Source organism: Mytilus galloprovincialis, chromosome 5 (genome assembly GCF_965363235.1).
Source record: "Mytilus galloprovincialis chromosome 5, xbMytGall1.hap1.1, whole genome shotgun sequence".
In the NCBI taxonomy this organism is placed as follows: Eukaryota; Metazoa; Mollusca; class Bivalvia; order Mytilida; family Mytilidae; genus Mytilus; species Mytilus galloprovincialis.
The window spans coordinates 42,264,624-42,278,462 of record NC_134842.1 but is presented as its reverse complement, the minus strand read 5'-3'; the positions used below and the strand labels follow the sequence as shown (position 1 = coordinate 42,278,462).

General features: G+C 29.6%; 1 protein-coding gene across 5 annotated transcripts in view; it reads right to left on the bottom strand.

Annotated features, from left to right (window-relative positions):
- Positions 1 to 13,839, bottom strand: part of LOC143075843 (calcium/calmodulin-dependent protein kinase kinase 1-like) — a 94,554-nt gene that overhangs the window by 15,483 nt on the left and 65,232 nt on the right. For all 5 annotated transcript variants that reach the window (XM_076251420.1, XM_076251421.1, XM_076251418.1 and 2 more), the window contains 5 exons: positions 12,147 to 12,717; positions 9,213 to 9,266; positions 4,282 to 4,333; positions 3,504 to 3,665; positions 1,456 to 1,477 (listed from right to left, as the gene is read on the bottom strand). In XM_076251420.1, the coding sequence (XP_076107535.1) occupies positions 1,456 to 1,477; positions 3,504 to 3,665; positions 4,282 to 4,333; positions 9,213 to 9,266; positions 12,147 to 12,717 (861 nt within the window). The remainder of the gene's footprint in view (positions 1 to 1,455; positions 1,478 to 3,503; positions 3,666 to 4,281; positions 4,334 to 9,212; positions 9,267 to 12,146; positions 12,718 to 13,839) is intronic.

Sequence of the window (13,839 nt, the reverse complement as noted above, 5' to 3'; positions counted from 1 at the left end):
AAGAGGCTGTCACAACGACAGCAAACCGGATTTATTAATATTTATTTGTGTCCTGGCAATATCACAAGAACCATTACAGATGAATGGTGAAAGTGAAAATCGTAATATCAAATTTGACCTCCATTTTGTCATCAGTATCAACATCTTAAAATTTGAAAAGCTTAGATTAAATGGTTCATGAGTAAATGCAACAACGTGAATGGAAACGCCATTTTTCAATCTTTCAAGAACCATAACTCCTGAAAGGTAAAAGTCAAAATTGTCATTATTGTCCTTGACCTCTATTTTGTCATCAGTAACAACATATTAAAATTTGGGAAGCTTTGGTAAAACAGTTCATGCCTAAATGCACAGACACGACTGGAAACACCATTTTTCAATCTTTCAAGAACCATAACTCCTGAACGGTAAAAGTCAAAATCGTCATTATTGAACTTGACCTCCATTTTGTCATCAGTAACAACATATTAAAATTTGGGAAGCTTAGGTAGAACAGTTCATGCGTAAATGCACGGACATGACTGGAAACTCCATTTTTCAATCTTTCAAGAACCATAACTCCTGAACGGTAAAAGTCAAAATCGCCATTATTGAACTTGACCTTCATTTAGTTGTCAGTAACAACATATTAAAATTTTAAAAGCTTTGGTTGAACCGTTCATGAGTTAATGCACGGACAACATTTGATTGCCGCCCGCCCGCCTGCCCGACCGCCCGCCGTACATCCCCAAATCAATAACCGACATTTTTGTCACAAAAATCCGGTTAATAAAAATGTCACTGTGCAGTTGTTTGGTTATGTCATCAAGATTTATGATGATGTAACTTTTCCTATAAAAACAGTGTAATAACAATGCAAGTATAAAACACTGTTTTGCAAAACATCATAAATGTTTTACAATTGATATTAAAACAGAGGAATATTAATGACTTTACAAATATCATTGGTACAGTACTGCTTTATGTTTCTCAGAGTTTATCATGAAATACAACTCTTAAGAGATTTAGATGACTGAGCCATATTTCTAGATTGCAATACATGTAGCTTGGAATTGCCAACTTTTTATAATATTTTTCAACATCTAACATTATTGCAAAAGAAATTAAACTTTTTCCACACAATGGTTTGTAGTTTAATTGTTAATATAAATTTTATAAGTCCGTGGAAAAGTGTCATTTCTTTTATATTACATATTCAATCTCATCTGGCTGTCATCCCTCAATGTAACAGTGTAAAATATGAGCTTTGCTCATTGTTAAAGGCCGCAAGCTGACCTATAGTTGTTAAATTATACATCATTGTGAAGAGATGTCCATTGGCAATTATACCACATCTTCTTTTTATATTACAACTTGCTTTTTCTTTTCTTATTCGCTATATGTCTGAGTTTCAAGTCAGTTTTATTAAATTTAATAACTTCTGGAATTTTTCTTGCCAGTTTTAATACAACTTACCCCTTTTCTACCAATTCAAAGGCTGAAAAAGAAAACAACTGCTGTTTAATATAAATATAATATAAGGAATAATTGTACATTTCTAGGGTATAAAAGATCGCATTCATGAAATTAAAACCCTGATGTGGCTGGCTTGATAGCAATATCTTCAAAGGATTAGCCCTAACAACATATTGTAGCATGAATAACTATTCTTTAGATCCTATGCAGCAATTTCATGCAATTTATCAACAAAATGTTCAGATATTGAAAATTATAGTGCATTTCAATATTAAACCATACTGGACAAGAATAGTGTTTCATTAAAAATGACATTGTTATAGAAAAAACAGGTTCAACTACAAACATACAATCATGGACAAAGGAAGATAACTCATGTCTTTAACATATAATTTGGCTAAATATGAAAGTTTCATTTTTTGTTTACATTTGCAAAAAAAAAGCAATATTTACCCTTGATCAACAGAAATAAAGTTGAATTGAAATTGAAATTAAATATTGTATGTCCATGTTTATGTATCTAAACCCCCCAAATCACTTAATCCTTGTGAATAGCATGTGATATGTCAATTTTCATGTCCCGTATTAACTGATTGTAACGGGGCAACTTTGTTCGAATTCTGTCTAGCAGTATTTAATGAGTTGCAAAATTATATCAAAGTGTCACATGGACCACAATACGAGACAACAATCTACATCAATGCTGACAGAAAACTAAATAATTATAGATTAAATCATCATTGATCATCTCACTTGAGCCCGTATGGCAAAAGTGAGTATTTACCATAATAATTGTACATCACTAGTTTACCTATGATGATGTTGTAAATTTTATTAACAACTCGTTTGTTCTTAGTTTCTAGTGATATTTTTGTCGAGCCTTCGACTTTAGTCGAAAAAGCGAGACTAAGCGATCCTACATTCCGTCGTCGTCGGCGGCGTCCACAAATATTCACTCTGTGGTTAAAGTTTTTGAAAATTTAATAACTTTCTTAAACTATACTGAATTTCTACCAAACTTGGACAGAAGCTTGTTTATGATCATAAGAAAGTATCCAGAAGTAAATTTTGTAAAAATAAAATTCCATTTTTTCCGTATTTTACTTATAAATGGACTTAGTTTTTCTGCGAGGAAACATTACATTCACTCTGTGGTTAAAGTTTTTAAAATTTTAATAACTTTCATAAACTATCCTTGATATGTACCAAACTAGGACAGAAGCTTGTTTATGATCATAAGATAGTATCAAGAAGAAAATGTTGTGAAAATAAATTTCCACTTTTCCGTATTTTACTTATAAATGGACTTAGTTTTTCTGCGAGGAAACATTACATTCACTCTGTGGTTAAAGTTTTCTAAATTTTAATAACTTTCATAAACTATCCTTGATTTGTACCAAACTTGGACAGAAGCTTGTTTATGATCATAAGATAGTATCAAGAAGAAAATTTTGTAAAAATAAATTTCCACTTTTCCGTATTTTACTTATAAATGGACTTAGTTTTTTTGCCAGAAACAAAACATTCACTCTGTGGTTTAAGTTTTTAAAATTTTTATAATGTTCTTAAACTATCCTGGATTTCTACCAAACTTAGACAAAAGCTTATTTCTGATCATTAGATATTATTCAGAAGTAAATTTTGTAAAAAAAATTTCACTTTTTCCGTATTTTACTTATAAATGGACTTAGTTTTTCTTCCAGTTAACATTACATACAGTCTGCAGTTAAAGTTTATAAAACATTTATTAGATTCATAAACTATCCTGGATTTTTTTACCAAACTTGGAAGCTTCTTTCAATCAAAAGACAGTATCGTGAGGGAAATTTTTATTGATGTTTTTCCTCATTTTTGTTGAGTGCGATTAACAGAAAAAGTAGGCGAGACACCGGGTTCCGTGGAACCCTTACGAATTTTTTTATATCACTCTACTGAACTGAAAAAGGAATTTATCAGTTAGTATGATCAGAGGAAAACTTTGTAAAATAGCAATAAAATAGTTTAGAATTGGCTACATCTATGTTGACACAAAACACAATTACACTTACCCATATATAAATTATCTTTATCTGGATCATCTAAAACTTCCACCAATCTAACAACATTAGGGTGATCCAACTTCTTCAGAATAGCGATCTCACGATACACTTTCTCTAGAGGTGTCACAGGTTTATTTACAGGTTTTCCATCGCGTGATGGAGGGGGGCGTCCTAAAATGTACCAAGAATGCATTCAAAAGAATTCTTAAACATTAAAAACTATGTCTTTATGTGTTTTAGATTTTCATCTGATATTGAAACGACATGACAAGTCCTTTAAAGAATAGGAAATTATCTTCAATTGCAAGCAGTAGCATGATGGAAACTGCAAATAAATCATTAGTAACTCAGTAGTTGTCGTTTGTTTATGTGTTACATATTTGTTTTTGTTCATTTTTGGTCTCTTGTGGAGCGTTGTCTCATTGGCAATCATACCACATCTTCTTTTTTATATTGACAGACAGGAACATTATTGGAATGACATAATAAATGTAAAAAATAATTTCAGACTTTTTTGGCGCAACATATTGTTTTCTAAACAGGTGCTTTTGGCATGTCATTTCCGTTTTTTTATCAATCATTTAAGTAAATATTCTTTAATACATAACTTTTTTCATGTGTTCTTTCTCTTATCAATATGATGTTTTCATTTTAATAATAATAAAAAAAAAAAAAAAAAAATGATAAGGGAAGCTTAATGCAGAGAAGTTTTCTTCCTCAAGTTCCATCTGATGATTTAACATGAAACAAATATTCATGAAATAATACACCTTCAAAGGTTGCTTACGGTAGAATCCAGCTTTCTTTATCAATCGTTTTTTGGAAAGTATTTTCATTGCCTGTAAATAGATAAAAAAAAAATTATTGACACATAGTTATTTTTGAATTTCATCACTTCAGATTTACTACATAATTGACATAAAGAATTTTGTAAGATTAGCTTGTGCGTGTGCATACTATAGGGGGAAATGTTTGAATAGTGCCACATTCTATAAGTTGAAATCAACTTTCAGATATGAGGCATTGAGACCATAACAGTGTCCATCATTTTGATTTCAGGTCAATCAGTGTAAAAGAATCTAGATACAACTGATTTAAAAAAAAATCTACAGATAAATATTCATATTAAAGAACACATGGGTTTGGGAAAAATGGTAAAGTAAACAAGTGTACAGTGGCGGATCAAGGGGGAGGGTTCCGGGGGTTAGATCTCCCCTTTTTTAAAAAGATCAATGTATTTGAATGGGGACATTTAGTTGGAACCCCCCCCCTTTTAAAATGGCTTGATCTGCCCCTGAGTGTATAACGTTTTATAAAAACATTATTTTCATTTCTTTATTTCTGTATAAAAAATTGACATTACAAGAAAAATCCATGATGTCAATACATAGTGCAAATCCCAGTGATTTCAAATTCTATCGACTTATTGGTGCCTGAAACTTTTGAATCAGTACATGTCAAACATCAAAAGATTTGTAATGGACAAACATTTTCATAATTTTCAAAAGTTGATTTTATTATATCCCTTTGTTATCGAGCACATTAATACACAGGTATAATGTAAATAAACATTACCATTCTGTTTATCAATAAATCAACAAAATGATGTAAAAGACATAAAATTAATGCTTTGTTGAAATCTGTTTAATGGCCATGTTTGTTGTACTAACATTTCTCTTTTATCCACCTAAATGTTCTGTTAATGTCTTTCATTTTTTTTTAACTGAAATCTGTCTTTTATCTACCTGAATGTAATATTGATGATATAGTACTGTATTTATTATCAGTCAGGTTAAACAAGAAATATAGGATTACTTAATGTGTTTATCATTAGCGTTTCATGAAACAGAATCAATAGACATTTATTTATACTTTGTTGTTTTTTATTAGTTTACAGACCATATTTATTTCATGTATTTTTCATATTTTGACTCCTCATATATTGAGATGAAAATCGAAAATTTTGACTTAATTCTTCTTTCAACTTTTATATATTGTTGAACACTTGTTCTTTCTGAAAGAAATTTTACAATTTCCTTCAAATTTTAAAAGAATGACAATTTGATGAGGTCTATCTGAGGTTTTACTATAGAAATGGATATTGCTCATTGTTGAACACCCTACTACTCTTACAACTAGTATTGGTACCCAAGTTGTTAAAAGGAAAATACATGAAATAATACCTTTGAGTGAATAGAAAATCAAACAAATTATAGATTTTGACAATGAAATATTTATAGAATAACTAATTGAAGAATTAAAAGAGAAAAATATTCAACGAGTGACCGAACAACACACTAATTCACGAATGCGCGTAGCCACGAGTTGAATATTTTTCGATATTTGAATTCTTTGATTAGTTATTCTTTTTATTACATTGGCAAAAGGCTTTTTTAAGTAAATTAAAGAAAAAAATGTAAGGAACTATATCTTTTTCTACGCGTTTTCATTTTGTTTTGATCTGATGTTATCGATAACGTCTTACAGACAACGCCTATTCTTGTATGACTTCAGAGAGTGAAATAACCTTGTTTATTTCACATGTGAAATTATCGGTTTTTTGTTTCACTGGGAAATCAATGTATTTCATTGCAACCAATGTAATAAAAAAAGATATCTCTTACATAAAATATAAAATAACCATTCAAAGATTTAATCTTTTTGATATTAACCTTTGATGAAGAATAGAATTAAGAAATTCTTTTGAATCCCCTTAGTTATCAAATCGTGAGTTCATGATGGTCGTTTTGACTATTGTTAAATACTATCAAGAGGGGGATAGGACCTTTAATCAGGTGTTTTTAAGCTCGGGATTTAGGGATTGACCCTTTCGGGATCTGGGAATTCTTTTTTCGAAATTTCGGGATGTCGGGATTGAAATTTATTTATTTTAATTCAGGACCTCGGGATATCGTGTTTTTAAGCCCCGGATTTCGGGATCAGAACCCCTCTTACCCCCCCCCTATCAACAACAATTAAGTTGGCTTTTAATTCACATAGTGCTTCTATAAGCTTCATTAGAGTTACTGTAAATTCATAAATTAATGTGAGGTTTTTATCATTGCGAAAAATGTGACGGAGTTGTTTACGCAATAATTTAAACTCGCATTTTCAAATGTTTTATATGAATTAACCAGGATTTTTCTCAAAATCGTAAAAATTAAAATCGCATTTAAGTCACAAATGACAAAATCACAATAATAATTAAATGCACGCAATAATTTCTGAATTTACAGTATTTCTAAAGAAATTTAAACTTAATATGAATTTGTTTTTTATATAAAGGTCATGTATACCACTTACATATATAGCATTAACATTTACTGATATACAATTCAAAATAACCTAGTTTAAAGACTGTAGTCAAAGACAATGACATAAATCTATGGTCAAATAATCCAATAGAAATTGTTCAAAGTATAAATATGCATAAATGTTTCCAGGAATGTACAGTTGCTAGGTACTTTTTAAGGATAACAGGTTCTACAAAAACTATTGGACAAACAATTTTGAACTATAGCCATAGCACAAATAGCTCGACTTGGCACTGATGGGGTATGTGAGTGAGTCTTGCAGAAAATGATCAATTTAAAACAAATAATGATTTCAAAGCAGTATAATTTAAGTAAATATACTGTACACTTTAAAAACATTAAGGTCAACCAAGTCCAATATTAGAAACAAAAATTAATTACAAAGAAACATATATACTCAAACAATAATCCATTTGCACAAAAGACTGAATTAAAACCAGATAAATATTGCAAAATATTCTCAAAATCAATAAGAAACGTGGGCCTTAGTTTCGAAGACAACAGAGTTATATTATGTTTATATCTCTGTATATAGGTTGAGTGGGTAAATGCTACATTTGTTTGTTCATTTTTAGTGCAGTGCTAAAACCATATTAGATTTTTAATGTTTATACAGAATTAATAAAAAGAAAAGAAAATGAATGAATTTTGCATGACGATTTCCAAGTTAATAATTCTATAAAATAAAAAGATAATATGATAGCTTGTGATTCTGTTACTCATGTATCAGAAGAATTCAAGCGCTAAATTTTTTAACATTGAACTGATATTTGCAAAAATGAGAGAACAGCAAAAAATGAAAAAAAAAACAACAGAAAAATAGGTGAAAAGCTGTTAAAGTTTTCATTACAAAATAGAAAATAGAAATATCAAAAGTTTGTTATTGCAATTAAAATAGGTTCCATACATGTATGGCAAATGACATTTCTAGTCTCATGGCTGTGCAGTGAGTGAGTGTGGTTTTAAACTGAGTTACATCTGATAAACACTTAGACTTCCGTGAAAATTAGTTTAACAGTTTGGTTCCGCTATTGACATACAGTACCAGGTATTCATGAAGGTAATTAACAGTTATACTGTTAGTGCAAAAGTAATCTTAAGGATGTTTGTGTCTTAAATTTACAAAACAGTACAAACAAGTTTATGATTCCCTTATCATATGAATGCCTATATCCAAATGCAAAGTATTTTCTCATATTTAAATGCTTGGGTATGATATCCTGAAACCTTGACCTTTGACATTGAAATTTAATAATATTTGCCATGCCTGTATCATGTGTATCCATATGTGAAGTATTTCCTCATATTTTTAAGTTGATGTTATCTTGTAACCTTGACCTTTGACCTTGAAATTTAATAATATTTTCCACATTGTCTGAGAATAAGATACAAATCTGTTATATGACTTGTCTAGTGTATCTTCTACCATTGGTCACAAAGTTTTGACCTACTAAACATTGTTAAGGCCTGATAGTGATTTTGAAGGAGACAGGATATCTAAATTGCATTCAAACTTTAAACTCCTAAGTTCGTTGTGATTTTGACCAAGAAATTAAGGACTCCTTATGGTAAAAAAATGACAGAGTTTGAGTTCAGGTGCAAAAATGCTGCTTATAATGTTGTATTGCACAGACAGATTGATGAAAAACACTTAACAAAAAGAAAAGACCTATTTTATTTGTATTTAGGCCAAGGCTCCAGACAAAACACCATTAATTTAATAGCCAACATTATACTTCACAATTTACAATACCATAGTTTATATCAAACATTAAATATGCAATTAAGATAAGAATATGACACTGATAATTTTTATGTGGTATATAACATTGCAGCATCTACAACCTGAGTCAACTATCTGTATGCAAGGTAATTTTATTGAAAACCAACATGGTCCGAAAAATGTAATATTATTCCTTTTAACATAACCTAGATGATATCAAAAGTGGTTTGCCATCTGAGGTTCAGGAGCAATAAATCCTTTTATGTATATTATCGACACTAAATTTCAAAACTATATAATGATTAATGTTATAGTTCATAAAAGAATTTAAAGAACTTTTAATGCATATGCTTACATCCACATCATTTAAACTCTGAAGGACAGTGAAATGTTGAAACATATTTCATTATATTTCATATAAATTTTACAGTTAAATCACTAACAGTCCTCTATGATTATTGAAAAAATTCAGTCAAATTCTGATTTTCATGAGAAATCAAATCTTTTATAAAATAATAAGTATACCACTTTTAAATTTTTCTATATCTACTACTTACATAAATGAACATCATCTTTTTCGTGAAAAAAATTCAGACAAATTCTGATTTTCATGAGAAATCAAATCTTTTATAAAATAATAAGCATATACCACTTTTAAGTTTTTCTATATCTACTACTTACATAATGAACATCATCTTTTTCGTTGTATGCTAATTTGACAATTCCATAGGAACCCTGTTAAAATAAAAGAATTCAGATAATTATAATCAGTAGTTATTTTAAACTTTGTCATCTCAAATGATAAAAGTCTGACTTCTTTGAGGCAAAAACTAAACTACAGGAACAACGAAAAATCATTTCTATAAAGGCTAATGACCTCTATGATATGAGGTGCACCTCAATTCATGTTCTAACATTTTGTAGGGTTTCAAAGATCTTGGTTTAGAACTGTATCAATTCAATTACTTATGGCCTACTGACCTAAAAACCAATTGCTAGGTTTATAAGCACAGTATACAGTTTATTTCTTGACCTTTAAGAGAAGGAAGAAGAACTACAATGGCACTTATTATCTACGAGTTTTAATGATATTTTATTGTTTGTGTCTACATAACTATGGTATCATTAAAGTTTTCTTGATGAATATTAAAGCTTTTTGAATCAACATTAAAGAATGATCCATTAATCTGAAAAGCCTGCAGGAATATGAATGATGTAGTCTGCTATGATTAAAAATGAGATCAATCCAGGTGAAATATAAATTTCAGTGCATGTTCATCTTGAAATCAACAGTTATAAAACAAGGAGTATAAGATCTATCATTCTTAATCATGAAAGACTAATCAGAAAAACATCAGAAGCACATGTCCATGTCACTGGAATTGACCATCTGGCAAAAATAGAATGACATTTAAAATATTTAACCAAAAACTATGATAAATGCATGTAGTGTTTATTTACTAAATCCTCGCAAGGTTCTATCAGTTCAAGTTGTATTATCATACAGGTTATGTCGTGAAATGTTCTCGACTCTTAATGGAGCTCAACCAAAGATAGTTCTGCCAAACTTTTTGGCTTAGCAGTGCATTACAACCAAATATGTCTATAACATGGACTTAAGGTAGACATGATACTTTAGGATATATATAGGTACAACCTAGGGAAGAATTTTTTAATTTGGCCTTAAAGTCATGAAATATATTTTACATAAAGATAAGGAATGAAGATCATTATGAAACTGTAGTAAAATTAAATATCTATCACAGATTGAATACTTAATGGTGTATTTTTTTTTAGGTCTAATCTGATTAATCTGGGAATTTGGTTTAACCCACCAATTAAGCTAGCTTGTAATATATAGGTCAGACATTCATCTGTTGTTTCACATTTTGTAGGTTTTCTGATGTTTCATATTTTGTTATGTATTCTTATGTTTCACATTTTGTGGGTTTTCTGATGTTTCACATTTTGTTATGTATTCTTATGTTTCACATTTTGTGGGTTTTCTGATGTTTCACATTTTGTTATGTATTCTTATGTTTCACATTTTGTGGTTTTTCTGATGTTTCACATTTTTGTTATGTATTCTTATGTTTCACATTACGGGGTTTTCTGATGTTTCACATTTTGTTATGTATTCTTATGTTTCACATTTTGTGGGTTTTCTGATGTTTCACATTTTGTTATGTATTCTTATGTTTCACATTTTGTGGGTTTTCTGATGTTTCACATTTTGTTATGTATTCTTATGTTTCACAATTTGTTATTAATTCTGATGTTTCACATTTTGTTGTAACTATATTTTGATGTGTTAACTTAATGATCCATTGATTGCTGTTGCCTCATGTCTAGCATTGCATGATTCCTGCATTTCCATGACAACAGCAAGTAAAACATGAATTGAACAAATATATATGAAATATCTATCACTGCACACATGGACATGAAAAAGCCCCAGAAAAGTCAAAATACTAATTTCAAAATGTAAGTTTTCAATTTTGTGAATTCTATTCTTTCCAAAATGTTCTCAATAATAATTAAATACAATGCACTTTAATTAATCTATTCAAAACATCCTATGATTTGCATTACACAAATGAACCAAAAAACAGGTAAATAAAAAAAAAAATGCTTTATATAATAATTACAATGCCATGTTTGATAACCTTTATATATATACAGAAGTAAATTTCTATGCATGACTTGTAATTCAAGATTACTCAACATCATTACTTTTTACAGGTTTAATAAAGTATGACCTGACACCTGACTTTAGAAAATGAAACAAAAAGCAGCCTACTGAAGTCTATTGAACTTAGCATTAAAGATCATGATAACAATTAAGTAAAGTTTGCATGTATTTTCAAATATCATAAAAGTTTTTTAAAAAGATCAGCTTTAAAATTTATAAATAATCCCACGGAAGAATGTTGCATTGATTTGCATGTGTTTATTTACAGCTTTCATTCAGAAATGCCCACTCATTAGATATAAATCCACTTACTGTAATAAAAAAAAAAAATATCAAATTAATTCTAACAAAATTTTCCTTTTGTTTTCAGGGGATAGTTGCTGCTTTTTTAAGGTGGGTTAACATAGCATCAAACAATTTTAATTTTATTTTTGGCCTTATGAGAAAGATGGAAGTCATTATAACCTGTGTTCTAAAGAAAAAATTTATGACCAACCTACATCATCATAATTCCATTTGATCTGGAAATTAAAAATATATTGCTATAATTCCAATTGTGTAAGATTAGCTTAGCTAAATACAATGTACTGCAAAACCTTTGATCTTCTAATTACATAAAATTACAGTTTCCATTCTGTAAAACTAAAATCTTATTACATGCATGCTTCCTACTCTTTGATCTTAGTCAATATATAAGTAACATGAACTTTTATGGAAGACATACGAAATTGCAGGTAACTATTCAAAATCTCATGACATAATGTGGCCTTATGATTCCACTGATAATGTTTATATGGTAAATTTGTATTTCTCAAAAAAAAAATGTGTTATGAGTAAACCATATTAAAAGCCCCTAGTTAATTTTAGGATAACCTGAAGATATCTTTTTAGTTTGTTTTTTTTAAATATTTTATATATATTACCTTTCCTATTTCATTCTTTAGTTGATACTGATTAAGTTGTGTGTAACCATCATTGTCAGTGACAGACACACGTCTTGTCTCCATCGTTGGCTGTCGTCTTAACCTTGGTGAGGACGAAGGGGATCCAAAGGGGGAAAGTCTACCTACATGGGGATGATCTTCAGACTGGCTATATACAATTTTTGGAGCATGTCTTGGAGAATATTGTAATCTATTTATAGACTGGTTGTCATCAGAGGAGTTGTCTTGATTTGATTCGTCAAGTTGAAGAGGCACAATGAGGTGATCAACACAAGGCTCATATTGTATAGTTTCAGAATTACAACTAACGTTAGAATTCTGTTTAACTAACGGAGGTTTGGATAATTTTAGGACAGCACCATTCCCACAGTTTTTCCTATGTTTATAGTCTTGTACAATATCTGAATCGTTATTTTTATTTTTATCAGAACTAGAATCAGCGATTGAGTTCCGATGATGACGATTTTCTTTCTGTAACTTTCTGTCATGTAATGTCACATGTGTTTCTGTTTGCTTGCCCAAAATATCCTCCTGGTCTCTTTGGCATCTCCTGAAATTAGACAGAAAAAAAAAGTTTAAGGTAAAATTTAAAGCTATTTCTATAAACATTAAAATAACATCTGAGTAGCCTGTAACATTGGGCAATCAGACAATCAGGCTATTCGTAAGATGTCAAGGCAATTACGTATACTTTATATAGTACCTTTTATCCTTTATATGTACCATTGGAAAAGTACTTAGCACCAGTACATTCCTAATGAACAAGTATTACTTGGAACAATTTCTATTTGATTGTTTGACCTATTTTTGATTTGTTAATTATTCAATGCTCAAGGATCATTTTAATGCAATTAAATCATGGTTTTATTCAATTGAAACATTTCTACAACACATCTTGACCTAGTCTCTAAACCAGGTTATTTTGATTTTAAAAATCCGTAAATTTCAATGTCAATGTCAAGGCTGAATGTGAATCTAATGACCTTTATGAAAAAAAAAAAAAAAATTACACTAAGATTAACTGTCTGTAGAAATTTTAATAAAATGAAGTTTATAGAAGAGATATATACCAAGAGGATTTTATTGGGCAATCAGATAAAAAAAAAAATTCACAGAATAAGTTGAAGGTCAATAATCCATTTGTGATTTATTATACTGTACATTCTTTTTATTTGTAGATATGAATTGTCCAGTATTAAAAGATCTTTTGCCTTGTTGTGAATTTTGATTTTGCAGGTGTTTTTTTTTTGCCATAAATCAATCTGCATATGCAACTCAATAACATTTGATATCAAACGAATTATGAATCCACACTGGTTTTCATTTTACTTCATATATTTGTCGTTTCTTTTCTAAACAATTTAAAAAATGTATGTTTGTATTCCTTCTCATGTATATAAAAGCTTGTATTTCTAATATATAATATTTTTCTTGAAAAATGACCCCAGAAAATATTTATACCATCATTTATATTATTATAACTCAAATTACATTCAACTGACACTCAATACATTAATTTGAATATTTATTAAATTATTGGATTATCTTCTGCTTTCAAGCTACCTTGAACAGGACTCGTCAAAGATAATCATAAAACAACACCATATATGGGCAGGAATTCGCTAGTGAAATTTTAGGGTCAATAGTGTTTATCCAATTAAAAAATAAAGAA